At 41.0% G+C, this 14,872-nt stretch overlaps 1 protein-coding gene across 2 annotated transcripts in view; it reads right to left on the bottom strand.

Moving 5' to 3' along the window:
- Nucleotides 1-723: 723 nt before the first annotated feature.
- CCDC191 (coiled-coil domain containing 191) overlaps nt 724-14,872 on the bottom strand; it is an 82,048-nt gene continuing 67,899 nt past the window's right edge. The window contains exons 14-16 of one of the 2 annotated variants that reach the window (XM_045785141.2): nt 14,713-14,865; nt 14,051-14,196; nt 724-1,862 (exon numbers count right to left, since the gene is read on the bottom strand). In XM_045785141.2, coding sequence (XP_045641097.2) covers nt 1,718-1,862; nt 14,051-14,196; nt 14,713-14,865 — 444 coding nt within the window. In that variant the 3' untranslated portion in view covers nt 724-1,717. The remainder of the gene's footprint in view (nt 1,863-14,050; nt 14,197-14,712; nt 14,866-14,872) is intronic. The other variant, XM_045785140.2, reaches the window with a different exon arrangement.

The following is a 14,872-nucleotide window of genomic DNA, read 5'->3' as shown; positions in this document are numbered from 1 at the left end:
CTGCGGACCTGTTACCCCTGGCCCTAAACACTCCGTTTCCTGGGCGTTACTTAGTCTGGTTTCATAGGCCAGGGATACTGCTTATTTGGGCATTTTGTTAGCAGTATTTCTAGCCATGTCTTTAGGACAGCCCAGCAAGAACTACAGGGTATTTACTAAGGGATTTTCCTGTGGGTCTTTAGGAAGTTCCATCAGTAGGTAAAAAGTCCTAGTCAGAATATGGGCTGCTAAAGACTCAGTGGCTAATTGATGCTTGAGGTGAAGTAAAAATGAAGGGAAGCTTAAGAGAGGAAACTTAAGCTTCAGGGGATTTCTTTAGGCCCTTGGCATGTTTACTTAAGGGAGTCACCCTTCCTTATCTGCAGGCTCGGCACGCACGACATGAACTTGGTAGTTGATGTCTGGGGGCTGATGGTAGCCAGTACTCTGCCCTGCACTGCAGGTCGGGATAAGCAGATCGGGATTTGGGTGGAAAGAGATTAAAGATGAGTTACTTTTAGTCCTGTTTTCATTAGTGGTTGTTAGTCTTAAAAAGAGTTTTTAGATGACAACTGTATAATCATATTAAAGGCAAAGAGGTGTGGGGACGGGGACACTGTAGAAGGAATAAAGTTCAATTTCGGGTGTTTATGTCATTTCTGAGTAAATCCTCACACATGTTCCACAGAAAAAGGCTGTAAGTCATTGTGCAGGCGGTGGAGCTGGAGAGCCCTTCTAGGGAGTAAGGACAGTAACAATTTATTGAACACCACACAGAATTTTATCTTACCAACTCGAATACTAGCAAATAGTAGTAGTTACCTCAGGGCTGTAAGGGACTTTCTTGTTCTACTGGGTGCACTTGTCTATTACTTAAATTTGTTACGACGAACATCTATTCTGTAATGAAAAATTTTTTTCTCTAGCAGGTAAGTCAGACAATTCACAGGAGAGCATTCTGTCAGTCTTTATAGTCATCCGCACCTTAAAGATGAAATCGTTCTTTGAATTCATCTCAATATGTGGATCAGACCGATCTGAGGACTAGAAGACAGACGGCGGATGTTATTTAGAAGTTGCAGTTGGGAGCACGCACAGACATTTTAATGAACTGCTGGATTGCCCCTGAGAGAGTCATTAGCTTTTGGAATTCCCTTCGTGCTTGTCAGGATGCACTGAAGAGAAGGAGCTTTGGTGCCAGCTTCCCTGAATTGAGGAGACGGGGCTGCCCTTTGCAGCAGCCACGTTGAGTCCCATTTGATGTGTGGCTTTGGGTCAGGGGTCAGGGGTGGGTGAAGGGCCTGCCGCTGCCACTAAGGTTCCACCAGGTCACCCACCACCGGTGCCCCCTTTTCTGTGCGCACTCCCTTTAATTCCTATTACGGTTACGTTTGTCAACAACTCGTGTTTAACCGTAAGGATACATTTTCCTTCAGAGACTCGGGCAAGCAAACACTTGTCCTCTTTTAAAGTTTGTGATGCTAAAAATATATAGGATGCATTTGAATACTTGAGCTTTACACTGTTTCTGAATGATCCTGCTGTGATAAATGCTTTAGTGAACTAATTAGCAATCCAAGAGAAATCAAAGAAGGAAGTGAAAATTCCCCAGATCATTCCTTTGATCCAAGAAGTATCCGGCCGGCCACAGAGGTGTCTGCGTGCGTGCGTGCGGGTGCCCGTCCCGCACGCCGCGCGCTCACGCAGCGCCCGTGCCCACTGGCGCCGCACGCTGGGGTCATGGGGGCGCCAGCCTCTGGAAGTCTGGGAGAATTTCAGCCACCTTCCGACGGAGTTGCTCTCGCCTTTCTTCTTTTATTCTTTCCTCCTTCATAAATTTTACAAACTTCTTCCATGTCTCCAGTGTGATCCAGAGAGTCCGCCTTTAAACAGAAAAGGAAAAAAAGTTAAACACTAAGGAAAAGTTGACTTTCCATCTGAAGTACATTAAAAACTGTAGAAGAATAATTCTTTGAATACAATGTTATATAAAAGATACGGAGATCAAAATTGGAATTTAGATGGACATGCTATGAAGAAAATAAAGCGGCGAAATAGGGTGGAGGGACTGATAGGTTATTTTTATTTTCCATCAGGCGGTCAGGGAAGCCCTCTGTGAGGTGACATTTGGGCAGAGCCCCCAGGGGCCCCTGAAGATGCAGGCCATGACACCCCCCGAGGTGATCTGATCACAGCCCGCGTCTTATGCTCAAGGCAGGACCAGTGGACCCACGGCTCCAGCAGCCAGAGCCCTCAAGGCCCAGACGCTGGAGAAGCAAATGCAGCACCACAGTTACAGGCACCGAGGCCCAGGGACTTCGACGGACAGACGTACTTTGTTGTACTGCACTTCGCAGATATGCTGCCTTTCTTATAAACTCAAGACTGCAGCGGCAGCCCTGCACTGAGCAAGTCTGTCGGGGCCACTTCTCCCAACAGTATCTGCTTACTTTGTGTTCCTGTGTGGCATTTTGGTAACTCTCGCAATATTTCAAAAATTTTTGTTATCATGGTATTTGTTACAATGATCTGGGATCAGTGACCTTTGATGTGAACATTGTAACTGTTTGGGGCACCACGAACCATGCCCAAATGAGACAGCAGACTTAACTGATAAATGAATGTGTGTGTTCTGACCGCTCGACTAGCTGGTCCATCTCTCTCCCTCTCCTCAGGCCTGAGGCACAACGATACTGAAATTAGGTGAGTTAATAAGCCTGCGCTGGCTTCCGTGTGTTCAAGTGAAAGGAAGAGTCACACGTCTCTCACTTTAAATCGAAAGCTAGAAATGATTAAGCTTAGTGAGGAAGGCATGTCAAAAGCCAAGACAGGCCAAAAGCTAGGCATCTTTTGCCAAAAAGCCAAATTGTGACTGCAAAGGAAAAGTTCTTGAAGGAAATTAAAAGTGCTAGTCCAGTGAACACATAAGTACTAAGAAAGCAAAACAGCTTTATTGCCGATATGGAGAAAGTCTGAATAGTCTGGATAGAGGATCAAACCATCCATGACATTCTCTTCAGCCAAAGTTGAATCCAGAGCAAGGCCCTAACTCTCTTCAATTCTAGGAAGGCTGAGAGATGAAGAAACTGCAGAAAAGTTGGAAGCTAGCGGAGGTGGCTCATGAGGTTTAAGGAAATAACCATCTCCACAACATAAAAGCGTGAAGGGGAAGCAGCAGATGCTGATGGAGAAGCTCCAGCACGTTCTCCAGAAGATCCAGCCAAGATCATTCGTGAAGGTGGCTACACTGAACAACGGGTTTTCAATGTAGATGAAACAGTCTTACTGTGGAAGATGATGCCATTCTAGGACTTTTTTAGAGAGGAGAAGTCAGTGCCTGGCTTCAAAGCTTCAAAGGACAGGCTGACTCTCTTGTCAGGGACTAAGGCAGCTGGTGACTTGAAGTTGAAGCCAGTGCTCCTTGACCATTCCAAAAATCAGGGCCCTTAAGAATTCTGCTAACTCCACTCTGCCTGTGTTCTGTAAATGGGGCAACAAAGCCTGGATGACAGCACATTTATTCACAGCATGGTTTACTGAATATCTTAAGCTCACTGTTGAGATCTGTTCCTCAGAAAAAAAGATTCCTTGCAAAATGTGACTGCTCACTGACAATGCACTTGGTCACCCAAGAGCTCTGATGGAGACGGACAACGAAATAAATGTTTTTATGCCTGCTAGCACAACGTCCATTCTGCAGGCCATGGATCAAGGAGTCATTTTGACTTTCAAATCTTTATCATTTAAGAAATATATTTCTTAGGGCTATACCTCTCATATATAGTGAATCTTCTGATGGATCTGGGCAAAGTAAATTGAAAACCTTCTGGAAAAGATTCACCATTCACCATTCATTAAGAATATTCATGATTCACGGGAAGAGGTCAAAATATCAACATTCACAGGAGTGTGGAAGAAGTTGATTTCAACCCTCATGGGTTGTGGGGTTTGAGACTGGAGTGGAGGAAGTGCAGATGTGGGGGAAACAGCAGGAGAACTAGAATTAAAAGTGGAGCCTGAAGATGGGACTGAACTGCTGCGATCTCGTGATAAAACTTGAATGGATGAATGGCTGCTTCTTACGGATGAGCAAAGAAAGTGGTTTCTTGGGATGGGATCTACTGGTGAAGATGCTGTGAAGACTGTTGAAATGACAACAAAGAATTTAGAATATGACATAAACTTAGTTGATAAAACAGCAACAGAGGATGAGAGGATCGACTCCAATTTTAAAGGAAGTTCCACTGCGGGTAAAATGCTACCAAACAGTATCATATGCTGCAGAGAAACTGTGAAAGGAAGAGTCAGTTGGTGCCGTAAGCTTCATTGTTGTCCTTTTTAAGAAATTGCTGCAGCCACCTCAACCTTCAGCAACCACCATCCTAATCAGTCAGCAGCCATTACCATCAAGGCAAGACCTTCTACCAGCAAAAAGATTATGACTCCTGAAAGCTCAGATGATGGTTAGCCTTTTTAGGAAGAAAGTATTTTTAAATTAAGGTATGTACTTTTTTTTTTTAAACATAATTCTGCACATTTAATAGTATCGTATGAACATAACTTTTGTAAGTACTGGGAAATAAAAATTCGACTAATGACGATATTTGCTTCATTGCAGTGGTCTCCGAGGTGTGCTTGTGTATATTGTTTAAAAAGGCCACTGGTAACATCACCTCCAACAACGAACACCACCACCCTTGAATCTTAGTTGAGAAGGGATTACCCTAGTGTCAGGTTCTGGAATCATGGTTCTGGAGGATCACAAGTTGAAGTGAGGATCGTCTGCGGTCAGAGGGGAGAGATGCAATGGCCTCCTAGGATAACACAACTACCTGCACACTGGGGATGTGAAGGTGAGCCGGACAGTCTCTGCCCACAGAGGGACTTACCCTGGTGAACAGATCGCTTCAAGGCAGTGAGGAGCCATCATGGTGCAGATAAGCACCAGTTCCTTCCCCAGTCTGGTGGTGAGGGACAGCACAAGTTTTTGAAAGAGATTATCTGAATTTTTGTCAGACAAAAGGCTTTTCTAGAAGGGGCCATGTCTTGAGTAAAGGCAAAAGAGGCAAGAACAGCATGGTGTGTGTAAGGAATTATAAGCAGAGTTATGTTGCTGAAACAAAAATGCAGAGTAGCTAAGTTTGTATTTTCAGAACTCGAGGCACAGATGGGATTTATTCTAGCTTCTTGACCTTCTCATGAAACCCTGGAATGCATCACAGTCCCCATTAACTTTATGGCTGATGGCTGTTTGCTGTTTGCTGTTTGCTAATGTTGGTTTTCATTGGTGGAAGTTAACAGAAAGGCTGCAAGGAGTGCAGCTGCTTCATTTGCTTTCTTCCTTCGTCCATCCAGGCCTCCACTTAGAGCCGCCCGGCCTCGGCTGTCTCTCCGCTCCGGCCTCGCCCGTCTCCCACTCTTACCTCCGTTCACATCTTTCTCCTGGCTACCCTCCCACTTTCTGACTTCCACGTTTCGTCTCCTACTGTTTTTCCCCTAATGGAAATGCTCTGTCCCCTTGGAGGAAATCCTCCTGGACCATCATTGCCTGCAAATATTTATCTTTCTTTCTTCCGAACTCCTACAGCACGTGGTCACAGTCACTGGTTTGGTACTTACTTACAGTATGTAAGGTGTGCATCTAATCTGTTACATTTCTGCGGAATTATGAGAGCCAGACACCACGTTATTAGGTCCTTTTTATGCTTGGCAAATAGGACTTGAGAGATGACCTGTGAATGTATTATGTAATAAATGTGATTTAAGTCACAATATAAGAGGTCCACAAACTCCTTGACATTTTATGTAACACTGTATGGGATGTGCATAGGTGCATTTTGGGGGTATAGGTGTGTGACTTATTACCACGAAGAGGCCTGACTCCAAAATGCTTCAGAACTATAGTACTGAGGCAATACTGGAAGTATATCTTCCTTGTCGCTTGTTACAGTCTTTGTTTTAAACTCTTTTGTCTGACGTAAGTATTGCTACCCGGTTTTCTTGTCACTTTCGTTTGTGAGATAACTGTGTCTCCATCCCCTCACTTTCAATCTGTAGGTGTCTTTAAGTCTGAAATGAGTCTCTTGCAGGCAGCATATAGATGGATCTTGCTTTGTTATCCATTCTGTCATCCTTTGTCTTTTGACTGGAGCATGTCCATTACATTAAAAGTAATTATTGATAGGTATGTGCTTACTGCCATTATTTTATGGTTGTTTTGTAGTTCTTTGTTCCTTTCTTCTCTTGTTCTTATCTCATGGTTTGCTGGCTTTCTTTAGTGATATACTTGGATTCCTCTCTATTTTTTACATATCTGTTACAGGTTTTTGATTTGTGGTTACCATTAGGTTTATATGTAACATCTTCTACTACATGTAGCAGTCTATACTAAGTTGCTGGTTGCTTAAGTTTGAAGTTATAAAGGCACTAAACTTTTACTCCCTGCTCCCCTCAACTACCATGTTTTATGTCAATGGTGTCATATTTTATATTCTTTTATTTTGTGAATCTCTTGACCGATTTTTATAGATATACTTAACTTTACTGCTTTTGTGCTTCCTGCTTTTCTTACTCCTGCTTATGGTCTTTCCTTTCCACTCAAAGAATCCCCTTTAACATTTTTTGTAAGGCTGGTTTAGTGGTGATGAATTTCTTTAATTTTTTTCTGGGAAACTATGTCTCCTATTCTGAAAGATAGCCTTGCTGGATAGAATATTTGTGGTTGCAGATTTTTTTCTTTCAGCACTTTGTCACTCCCTTCTGCAACGTTGCTGAAAATATCAGCTGATAGCCTTATGGGGTTTCCCTTGTATGTAACTGTTTTCTCTTGCTGCTTTAAAAACTCTTTATCACTACCTTTTTGCCATTTTAATTACCATGTGTTTTGGTGTAAAAAGAGACAAGGACACTACATAATCATAAAGGGAACAATCTAACAAGAAGATATAATAATTGTAAATAACTATGTACCCATCATGAGAGCACCCAAATACATAAAGCAGCTAATAAACATAAAGGAAGTAATCGATAGTAATACGATAACAGTAGGACACTTTAACATCCCATTTATATCAGTGGATAGATCATCCAAACAGAAAATCAACAAGGAAACAATAGCTTGGAATGACACATTGGGCCAGATGGATCTAACAGACATATTCAGAACATTCCATCCTAAAACAGCAGAGTACACATTCTCTTCAAGTGCACATGGAACATTCTCAGAACAGATCAGATGTTAGGACACAAACCAGATCTCAACAAATCCAAAAAGATCAAAGTCATACCATGCATCTTTCCTGACCACAATATTATGAAACTAGAAATCATCCATAAGAAAAAAATCTGGAAATAACACAAATATATGGAGGTTGAATAACATGCTACTGAACAATGAATGGGTCAACCAAGAAATCAAACAGGAAATCAAAAAATACATGGAGGCAAATGAAAATGAAAATACAGTGCTCCAAAATCTTTGGAATGTGGCCAGAGCTGTTCCAAGAGGGAAGTTTACAGCAACACAGACCTACCTCAAGAAGCAAGAAAAACCTCAAACCTAACCTTACACCTAAAGAAGCTAGAAAAAGAACAAACAAAACCCCAAACCAGTAGAAGGAAGGAAATAATAAAGACTAGAACAGAAATAAACGAAATCAAAGCTAAAAATAAAATAAAAACAAAACAAAACAAAAACACCCCATGATAGAACAGATCAATGAAACCAGGAGCTGGTTCTTTGAAAAGATCAATAAAATTGATAAACTTGTAGCCAGAATCATCAACAAAAAAAGAGGACTCAGAAATGAAAGAGGAGAAATAATAACCAACACCACAGAAATACAAAGGATTGTAAGAGAATATTATGAAAAGCTATATGCCAACAATTGGACAACCTAGAAGAAATGGATAAATTCCTAGAAACATATAACCTCCCAAAACTGAATCGAAGAAATAGAAAATTTGAACAGACCAGTTACCAACAATGAAATTGGATCAGTAACCACAAAACTCCCAACAAACAAAAGTCCAGGGCAGATGGCTTCACAGGTGAGTTTGACCAAACATTTAAAGAGGAGTTAAGACCTATTCTTCTCAAACTATTCCAAAAAATAGTAGAGGAAGGAAAGCTTCCAAATTCCTTCTGTGAGGCCAGCATTACCCCGATACCAAAACCAGACAAAGACACTACAAAAAAGGAGTGCTCAGTCCATTAAGCATCTGACTCTTGATCTCAGGGTCGTGAGTTCAACCTCTGCACTGGCCTCCACGCTGGGCTGGAGCCTACTTCAGACAAACAAACAAACAAACAAACAAAAAGATACTACTAAAAAGACACCTACAGGCCAATATCTCTAATGAACATAGACACAAAAATCCTCAACAAAATACTAGTAAACCTAATCCAGCAATACATTAAAAAAATCACTCACTACAATCAAGTGGGATTTATTCCTGGGATGCAAGGCTGGTTCAATATTCACAAATCAATCTATGTGATACATTAACAAGAGAAAGGATTAAAAACCACATGATCATTTCAGTAGATGCAGAAAAAGCATTGGACAGTGTACAACATCCATTCATGATAAAAACTCTCTACAAAGTAGGTTTAGAGAACATACCTTAACATAATAGAGGCCAGACATGAAAGAAAGGGAGGAAGGAAAGAGAGAGAAAGAACAAAAGGCCATACATGAAAAACCCACAGCTAACATCATACTCGGTGAAAGATGGAGTGCTTTCACCCTAAATCAGGAACAAGATAAAAGGATGCCCAATCCCACCATTTTTATTCAACATAATACTGGAAGTCTTAGCTATAGCAATCAGACAAGAAAAAGGAATAAAAATCATCCAAATTGGTAAGGAAGAAGGTAAAACTTTCACTATTTGCAGATGACATGATACTATCTATAGAAAACCCTAATGACTCTACCAAAAAATTAGTAGAAGTGAGAAATGAATTCATAAGGTTGCAGGATACAAATTCAATATCAGAAATCCACTGCATCTCTATACACCAGTAATGAAGTAGCAGAAAGAGAAATTAAGAAAACAATTCCATTTATAAGTGCACCAAAAATACTAAAATACCTACTAATAACTTTAAGGAGGTGAAAGACCTGTACTCTGAAAATTATAAAACAGTGATGAAAGAAATGGAAGATGACACAAGCAAATGGAAAGATATTCCAAGCTCAAAGATCGGGAGAACAGGTATTGTTAAAATGTCCATACAAGTCAGTTAATCTACAGATTTAATGCAATCCCTATCAAAATACCAACAGCATTTTTAACAGAACTAGAATAATCCTAAAATTTGTATAGAACCACAAAAAACTCCGAACAGTGAAAGCAGTCTTGAAAAAGAACAAAACTAGAGGCATCACAATCCCAGATTTCAAGATCTACTACAAAGCTGTGGTAATCAAAACAGAATGGCACTGGCACAAATGGAACAATCTAATCAATGGAACAGAATAGAGAGTTCAGAAATAAACCTATGATTATATGGGCAATTAATCTTCAACAAAGGAGGTAAGAATATGCAATGGGAAAAGGACAGTCTGTTCAACAAATGTGTTGGGTAAAGAAAGAAACTGGACCACCTTCTTAAACCATACAAAAAACTCAACATGGATTAAAGACCTAAATGTGAGAACCAAAACCATGAAAATCCTAAAAGAGAATATAGGCAGTCATTTCTTGGACATCAGCCATAGCAACATTTTTCTAGATAGGTCTCCTAGGGCAAGGGAAACAAAAGCAAAAATAAACTATTGGGACTACATCAAAATAAAAAGCTTCTGCAAAGGAAACAATCAACAAAACAGAAAACCTACAAAATGGAGAAAATACTTGCAAATAATATATCCAATAAGGGGTCAGTATCCAAAATAAAGAACTTATACAACTCAACACAAAAAAATGATCCAATTAAAAAATGGGCAGAAGACATGAAGACATATTTCTCCAGAGAAGACACACAGATGGCCAACCAGCACGTGAAAAGATGCTCAAAATCACTCATCATCAGGGAAATGCAAATCAAAACCCTAAGAAATAACAAGTGTTGGTAAGGCTGTGGAGAAAAAGGAACCCTTCTGCACTGTTGGTGGGAATGCAAACTGATGCGGTCACTGTGGAAAACAGTATGGAGATTCCTCAAAAAATTAAAAATAGAACTACCCTATGATTCAGTAATTCCACTGGGTATTTACTCAAAGAATATAAAAACACTAATTCGAAAAAATAGAAGCACCCCTATGTTTACTGAAGCATTATTTACAATAGCCACATATGGAAGCAACATGACAGAACAGATTGAGAAGATGTGGTATATACACAATGGAATATTACTCAGCCATAAAAAGAATGCAGTCGTGCCATTTGCAACAACATGGATGGATCTAGAGGGTATAATGCTAAGTAAAGTAAGTCAGAGAAAGACAAATACCATATGATTTCATTTATATGTGGAATTTATGAAATAAAGAAGAGACAAACAATAACAACAACAAAACCCAGACTCTTAAATTCAAAGAGCAAACTGGTGGTTGCCAGGGGAGAGAGGGTATGGGGATGGGTGACATAGGTGAGGGGATTAAGAGTGCACTTACTGTTCAAGAAACAAAACAGATGAACATAGGGGAAAGGAAGGAAAAATAAGATAAAAGCAGAGAGGGAGGCAATCCACAAGAGACTCTTAACTATAGGGAACAGAGGGTTGCTAGAGAGGAGGTGGGTGGGGGAATAAGGTATTTGGGTGATGGGCATTAAGGAGGGCACTTGATGTAGTGAGCACTGGGTGTTACATGCAATTGATAAATCACTGAACTCTACCCTTGAAACTAATAATACACCATATGTCAACTAAATTGAATTTAAATAGTAAGTTTAGCAAAAACTACACACTTATTCCCTTAAAGACTCACAGTGCACATTTAATATATTAAAGGCTCTGAGATTTCTCTAATAAACCCCTTTAATTTTCATTAAAAAAGTGCACTTGTTCTGAGCACTGAGTAGTGTAGAACTGTTGAATTCTATATTGTACACCCGAAACTAACACTGTGTATTAGTTATACTGGAATTAAAACAAAACAGTGAGGATAACAATAATAATAATTGCTCGGTCATGGAGATGTCATTTATCCAGTGCCATCACATATGTAAAACAAACAGAACAGTATCTATAGGATTAAAACAAAAATGTAAGTACTGGTTCATGCGATCGGAGCTGGACAAGCATACAGCTGAGCTCTGGCTGCAGAGCCACACAGGAAGTACTGATGAGACACTTAGGTCTGGCTGAATCTCGTCGTCCTGTCAAGTATAAAATTCCAGATTTATAGAATTGTAAATCTATATATCATTATAAATTAACATATTGAGGAGTGATAATAAATCTGTAAGATTACACCTCATGTTCTTATTAGGATCATCTTTCTCAGTATTACTGCAATTTTAAGATGAGGCCTCACACTAATAAATGTCTGTCCTTCCTTCCCTTTCACCCACAGCTCTTCTAGCTAATATTCTTTCATTCATGTAACACTGAATAAGAACTTGAATATCAGTTTTTAAATGTTAAAGTTCCTTTTAAAAGACCCGTGACTAAATAATAGTGTCTCTCCTGTAAAAAAAATAGATCCATTCATTTATGTGCCAAGTATCTACTGTGCACCTGTACTGGGCATGATCCCCCCGAGAACACAGTAGTGAGCAAGATGTAGTGCTTCTGTGGGGGAGGGCAGATGACAAATGTGTAAACAGTGAAGTGTGTAATTTCAGAGAGTCTTCAATGCTATGAAGAAAACAGGGCAGGACAATGGACAGACAGAGATGTGGAGATGGGCTGGGCAGGGAGGCGCACTGATCCAGGTTGTGTGGAAGCTCTGAAGAAGGCACGAGGCCTTCTGAGGAACGCTAGGCCAGTGCGGCTGGCCATGGAGAATGGAGCAAAGACAAAGCCATGAAGTCTTGGCGATGCTTTTTAAAAAAAAATTTTTTTTTAAGTTTTTATTTTTTGAGAGAGAAAGAGACAGAAAGAGAGAGAGTGCATGGGCGGGGAGGGAGCAGACTCCCCGCTGAGCAGGGAGCCCGATGCAGGGCTTGGCTGGATCCCAGGACACTGGGATCATGATCTGAGCGGAAGGTAGACAGACACCCAACTGAGTGAGCCACCCAGGCTCCCCTTGGTGATGCTTTTATATCAACTAGACACTGGCTGAGAATTTATTTCTTGTTGAGTGCATGGATTCCCACCCTGATTTCATAACTTCAGACCCTGAATAGGACCACTACCTTACTACTGTATGTTACAGTTTACAAATAAGACTGAATTAGAAAACTGGGGAAGGAGACGGGCTTCAGCAAGAAGAGAGTGGGTGGGAGTCCGAAAGCCTGACTCCGAGCCCAGGCTCCACCATTTGTTATTTGTGTACCTTGGGCAGTCGACCTGCTTGCAGCTTCAGTTTCCTTGCCTGAAAATGGAAAGACTGACACTGCCCCCCTCCTCTCTGGTGTGTGTGAAAGCCCTCTCTAGCTGTCCTGTGCCACATCAGGCAGCCGCCGCAGGGAGTCTTTCAGCTGAGAAACAGAAAGAAGATAAAGGTGGACAAACAGGATGTTTAACAACAACACTTGAACAATGACATTTGTTAAGCGAGGTACTATGTTACCTGTTTAGACTACCCTGTAGTCTTCTCAGCGCCATTTAAGATGGGTTCTGTTGTTATCCTCACTTTACAAAAAAGGAATGGGGAGGCTCCGAAAGGTTATTTGTCCAGGGTCACACAGACCCCGAGTCTTAAACTTCAACCTTCAAAGTGAAGCATTTATTCAAAGGCAAGTCCTCTGAGTACCCTCCCTCATTGCTTATTTTACTTCAGACCACATTAGAATCAACTTGCTTAGTGTCTTCTCAGCCCACAGATTTCAGTAACCTGTAAACAAGGGTGAGCAGGGTTTGCTGGTGGTGGGCACCTTAGCGGTAAGATAGGAACACTTTTATAAAAGCCAGACATTCGCACAGGCACTTACACGCAAATGACAACAAAGCAACCAAAAGTTAATCTGGGACCCGCCCGGCTAGCTCAGTCGGTAGCGCATGAGACTCTTGGAAATTAATCTGGGTGTAGTGAGGAAGGGGTCACTTCTCCACCTAAACGACAGTCTTCCCCCCTCAGAGCCTGGAGGCTTATGGCCACCACTTGTGCTCGTAAGCAATGACTACTGATCATCAAAACACAGATCATTTGTTTACTCTCAAAGGGAAGAATGTAATGAAATTTAGAACGTTTCTATCCAAAATACTTAAAATTAGAAAAGCAAGAATAAACGTATATAGAAGAGCTTATTCCCCAAGGACACTGGATTAAATGAGACATCACTGTATTATAAATATTAATACGGCATACACTATGATTCCACTTATATAAAGTTCCAAACCCAGCAACACAAAATTACAGCCTTGAAGGCTGCATCCTTAGGTCAAAGTGAAAAGAAACCCAAGGACGTGCTCATTATAAAAGTCAGGAGAGCAGTTTACCTTTGGGAGGGAAGGGCAGGGCTTGTAATTGGCAAGGAGCCCGTGGGGATTTCTAGGGGCCAGCAGTGTCCTATTTCTTGACCTCAGTGGTGGTGACATGGATGTCTACTTGACAGTAATTCATTAAGCTGTATCTGTATGATTTAAGCACTCTTCTATATTTGTGTTATTTTTCATAGTAAATGTTCACAATTGAACTTCAAAGAGAAACCTATGCGACTAATAAAGTACCGAGTACACTTTGCTCAGGTGTGTTTATGTATTTCTTATCATTTTACCCTCTGGACAGCCCTTGTAAAGGCAGGCATCCTCCTCCTCCCCATTTTAAGATGGGGACCCTGGAGTTCCAGGGGTTTCCACACAGTCAGTGGGTGAGCTGGGACTCTCCCTGCTGTCTGGTATCTTTGAGTGTCCAGCTCTCCCAGCCCCCACCTCATCTTTCAGCCATATGCTGGGCATAGAATACACTGCAGAACGGTTGTGAAGTCTGAATTTCCTCAGCGATCGCAACCTCACCTGTCATGATGCTCCACTGCAATCTCATACTTGCTCTGGGAATCGAGCTTGGCTTCCCCGACCACATTAAACCAGGCCCTGAATATCTTCTTCCGAAGAAAACGTACACGTAGTTTTCGTACTTCCTCCTCCACATGAGTCAGATACTGGGGGTGAGGACGGGAGGAGACATGAGACAAACAGTATCACAGACAAAGAATTAGAGCAAATAAACAGTACAAAAGAGAACTGCAACAAATATAAAAGAACAAAGGACACTGGGGGCATAAAGAGAAAAAGATAACATGGCAGCCAAGATAATATCCTTTGCAATGTATTAAAACAATGGAAGCAGAGGTGTGGAAACAGTTCTAAGCCTGAGGGGATAGGTTTCTAGTAAAATCACTTGAGCAATTATGGGACAAGAAACAAGAAATGAGTATAGAAACAAAAGCTATATAATGATACATTACAGTTTATAAACAGTTTATGGACACTTTGTGAAAAATGTTTTATACTAAGAATTGATTTGATGTTTTCATATTCATTTCAAAGCAAGGAACTGGACTATTCTATATTGTTCTTGCAAAAACAAAGGTTATGGACATCTGGATTGCATCTAACTTTCTTACACAGAATTGAGCAGAGACATGTATTTAAAGCTTCCTTCCCTGTGGCCTTACCTGTAGCCAGCTCCGGATAACTCTCCTAAGCAATATTTGGCAATAGAATTGATCAGCCCGGGCTGTGTTCCTAGACAGGATTTCTTGACTATACTGGAACCAGGACAGCAGGCATTTCCTCTGTAGAGCCAAACAGTGATGTTCTTTGGCCACCTGGACA

Source organism: Ursus americanus, chromosome 4, assembly GCF_024610735.1.
Source record: "Ursus americanus isolate L20-20 chromosome 4, mUrsAme1.1.p, whole genome shotgun sequence".
In the NCBI taxonomy this organism is placed as follows: Eukaryota; Metazoa; Chordata; class Mammalia; order Carnivora; family Ursidae; genus Ursus; species Ursus americanus.
Note: the sequence above shows the minus strand (reverse complement) of the source record. Positions and strands in the feature narration are given on the sequence as shown.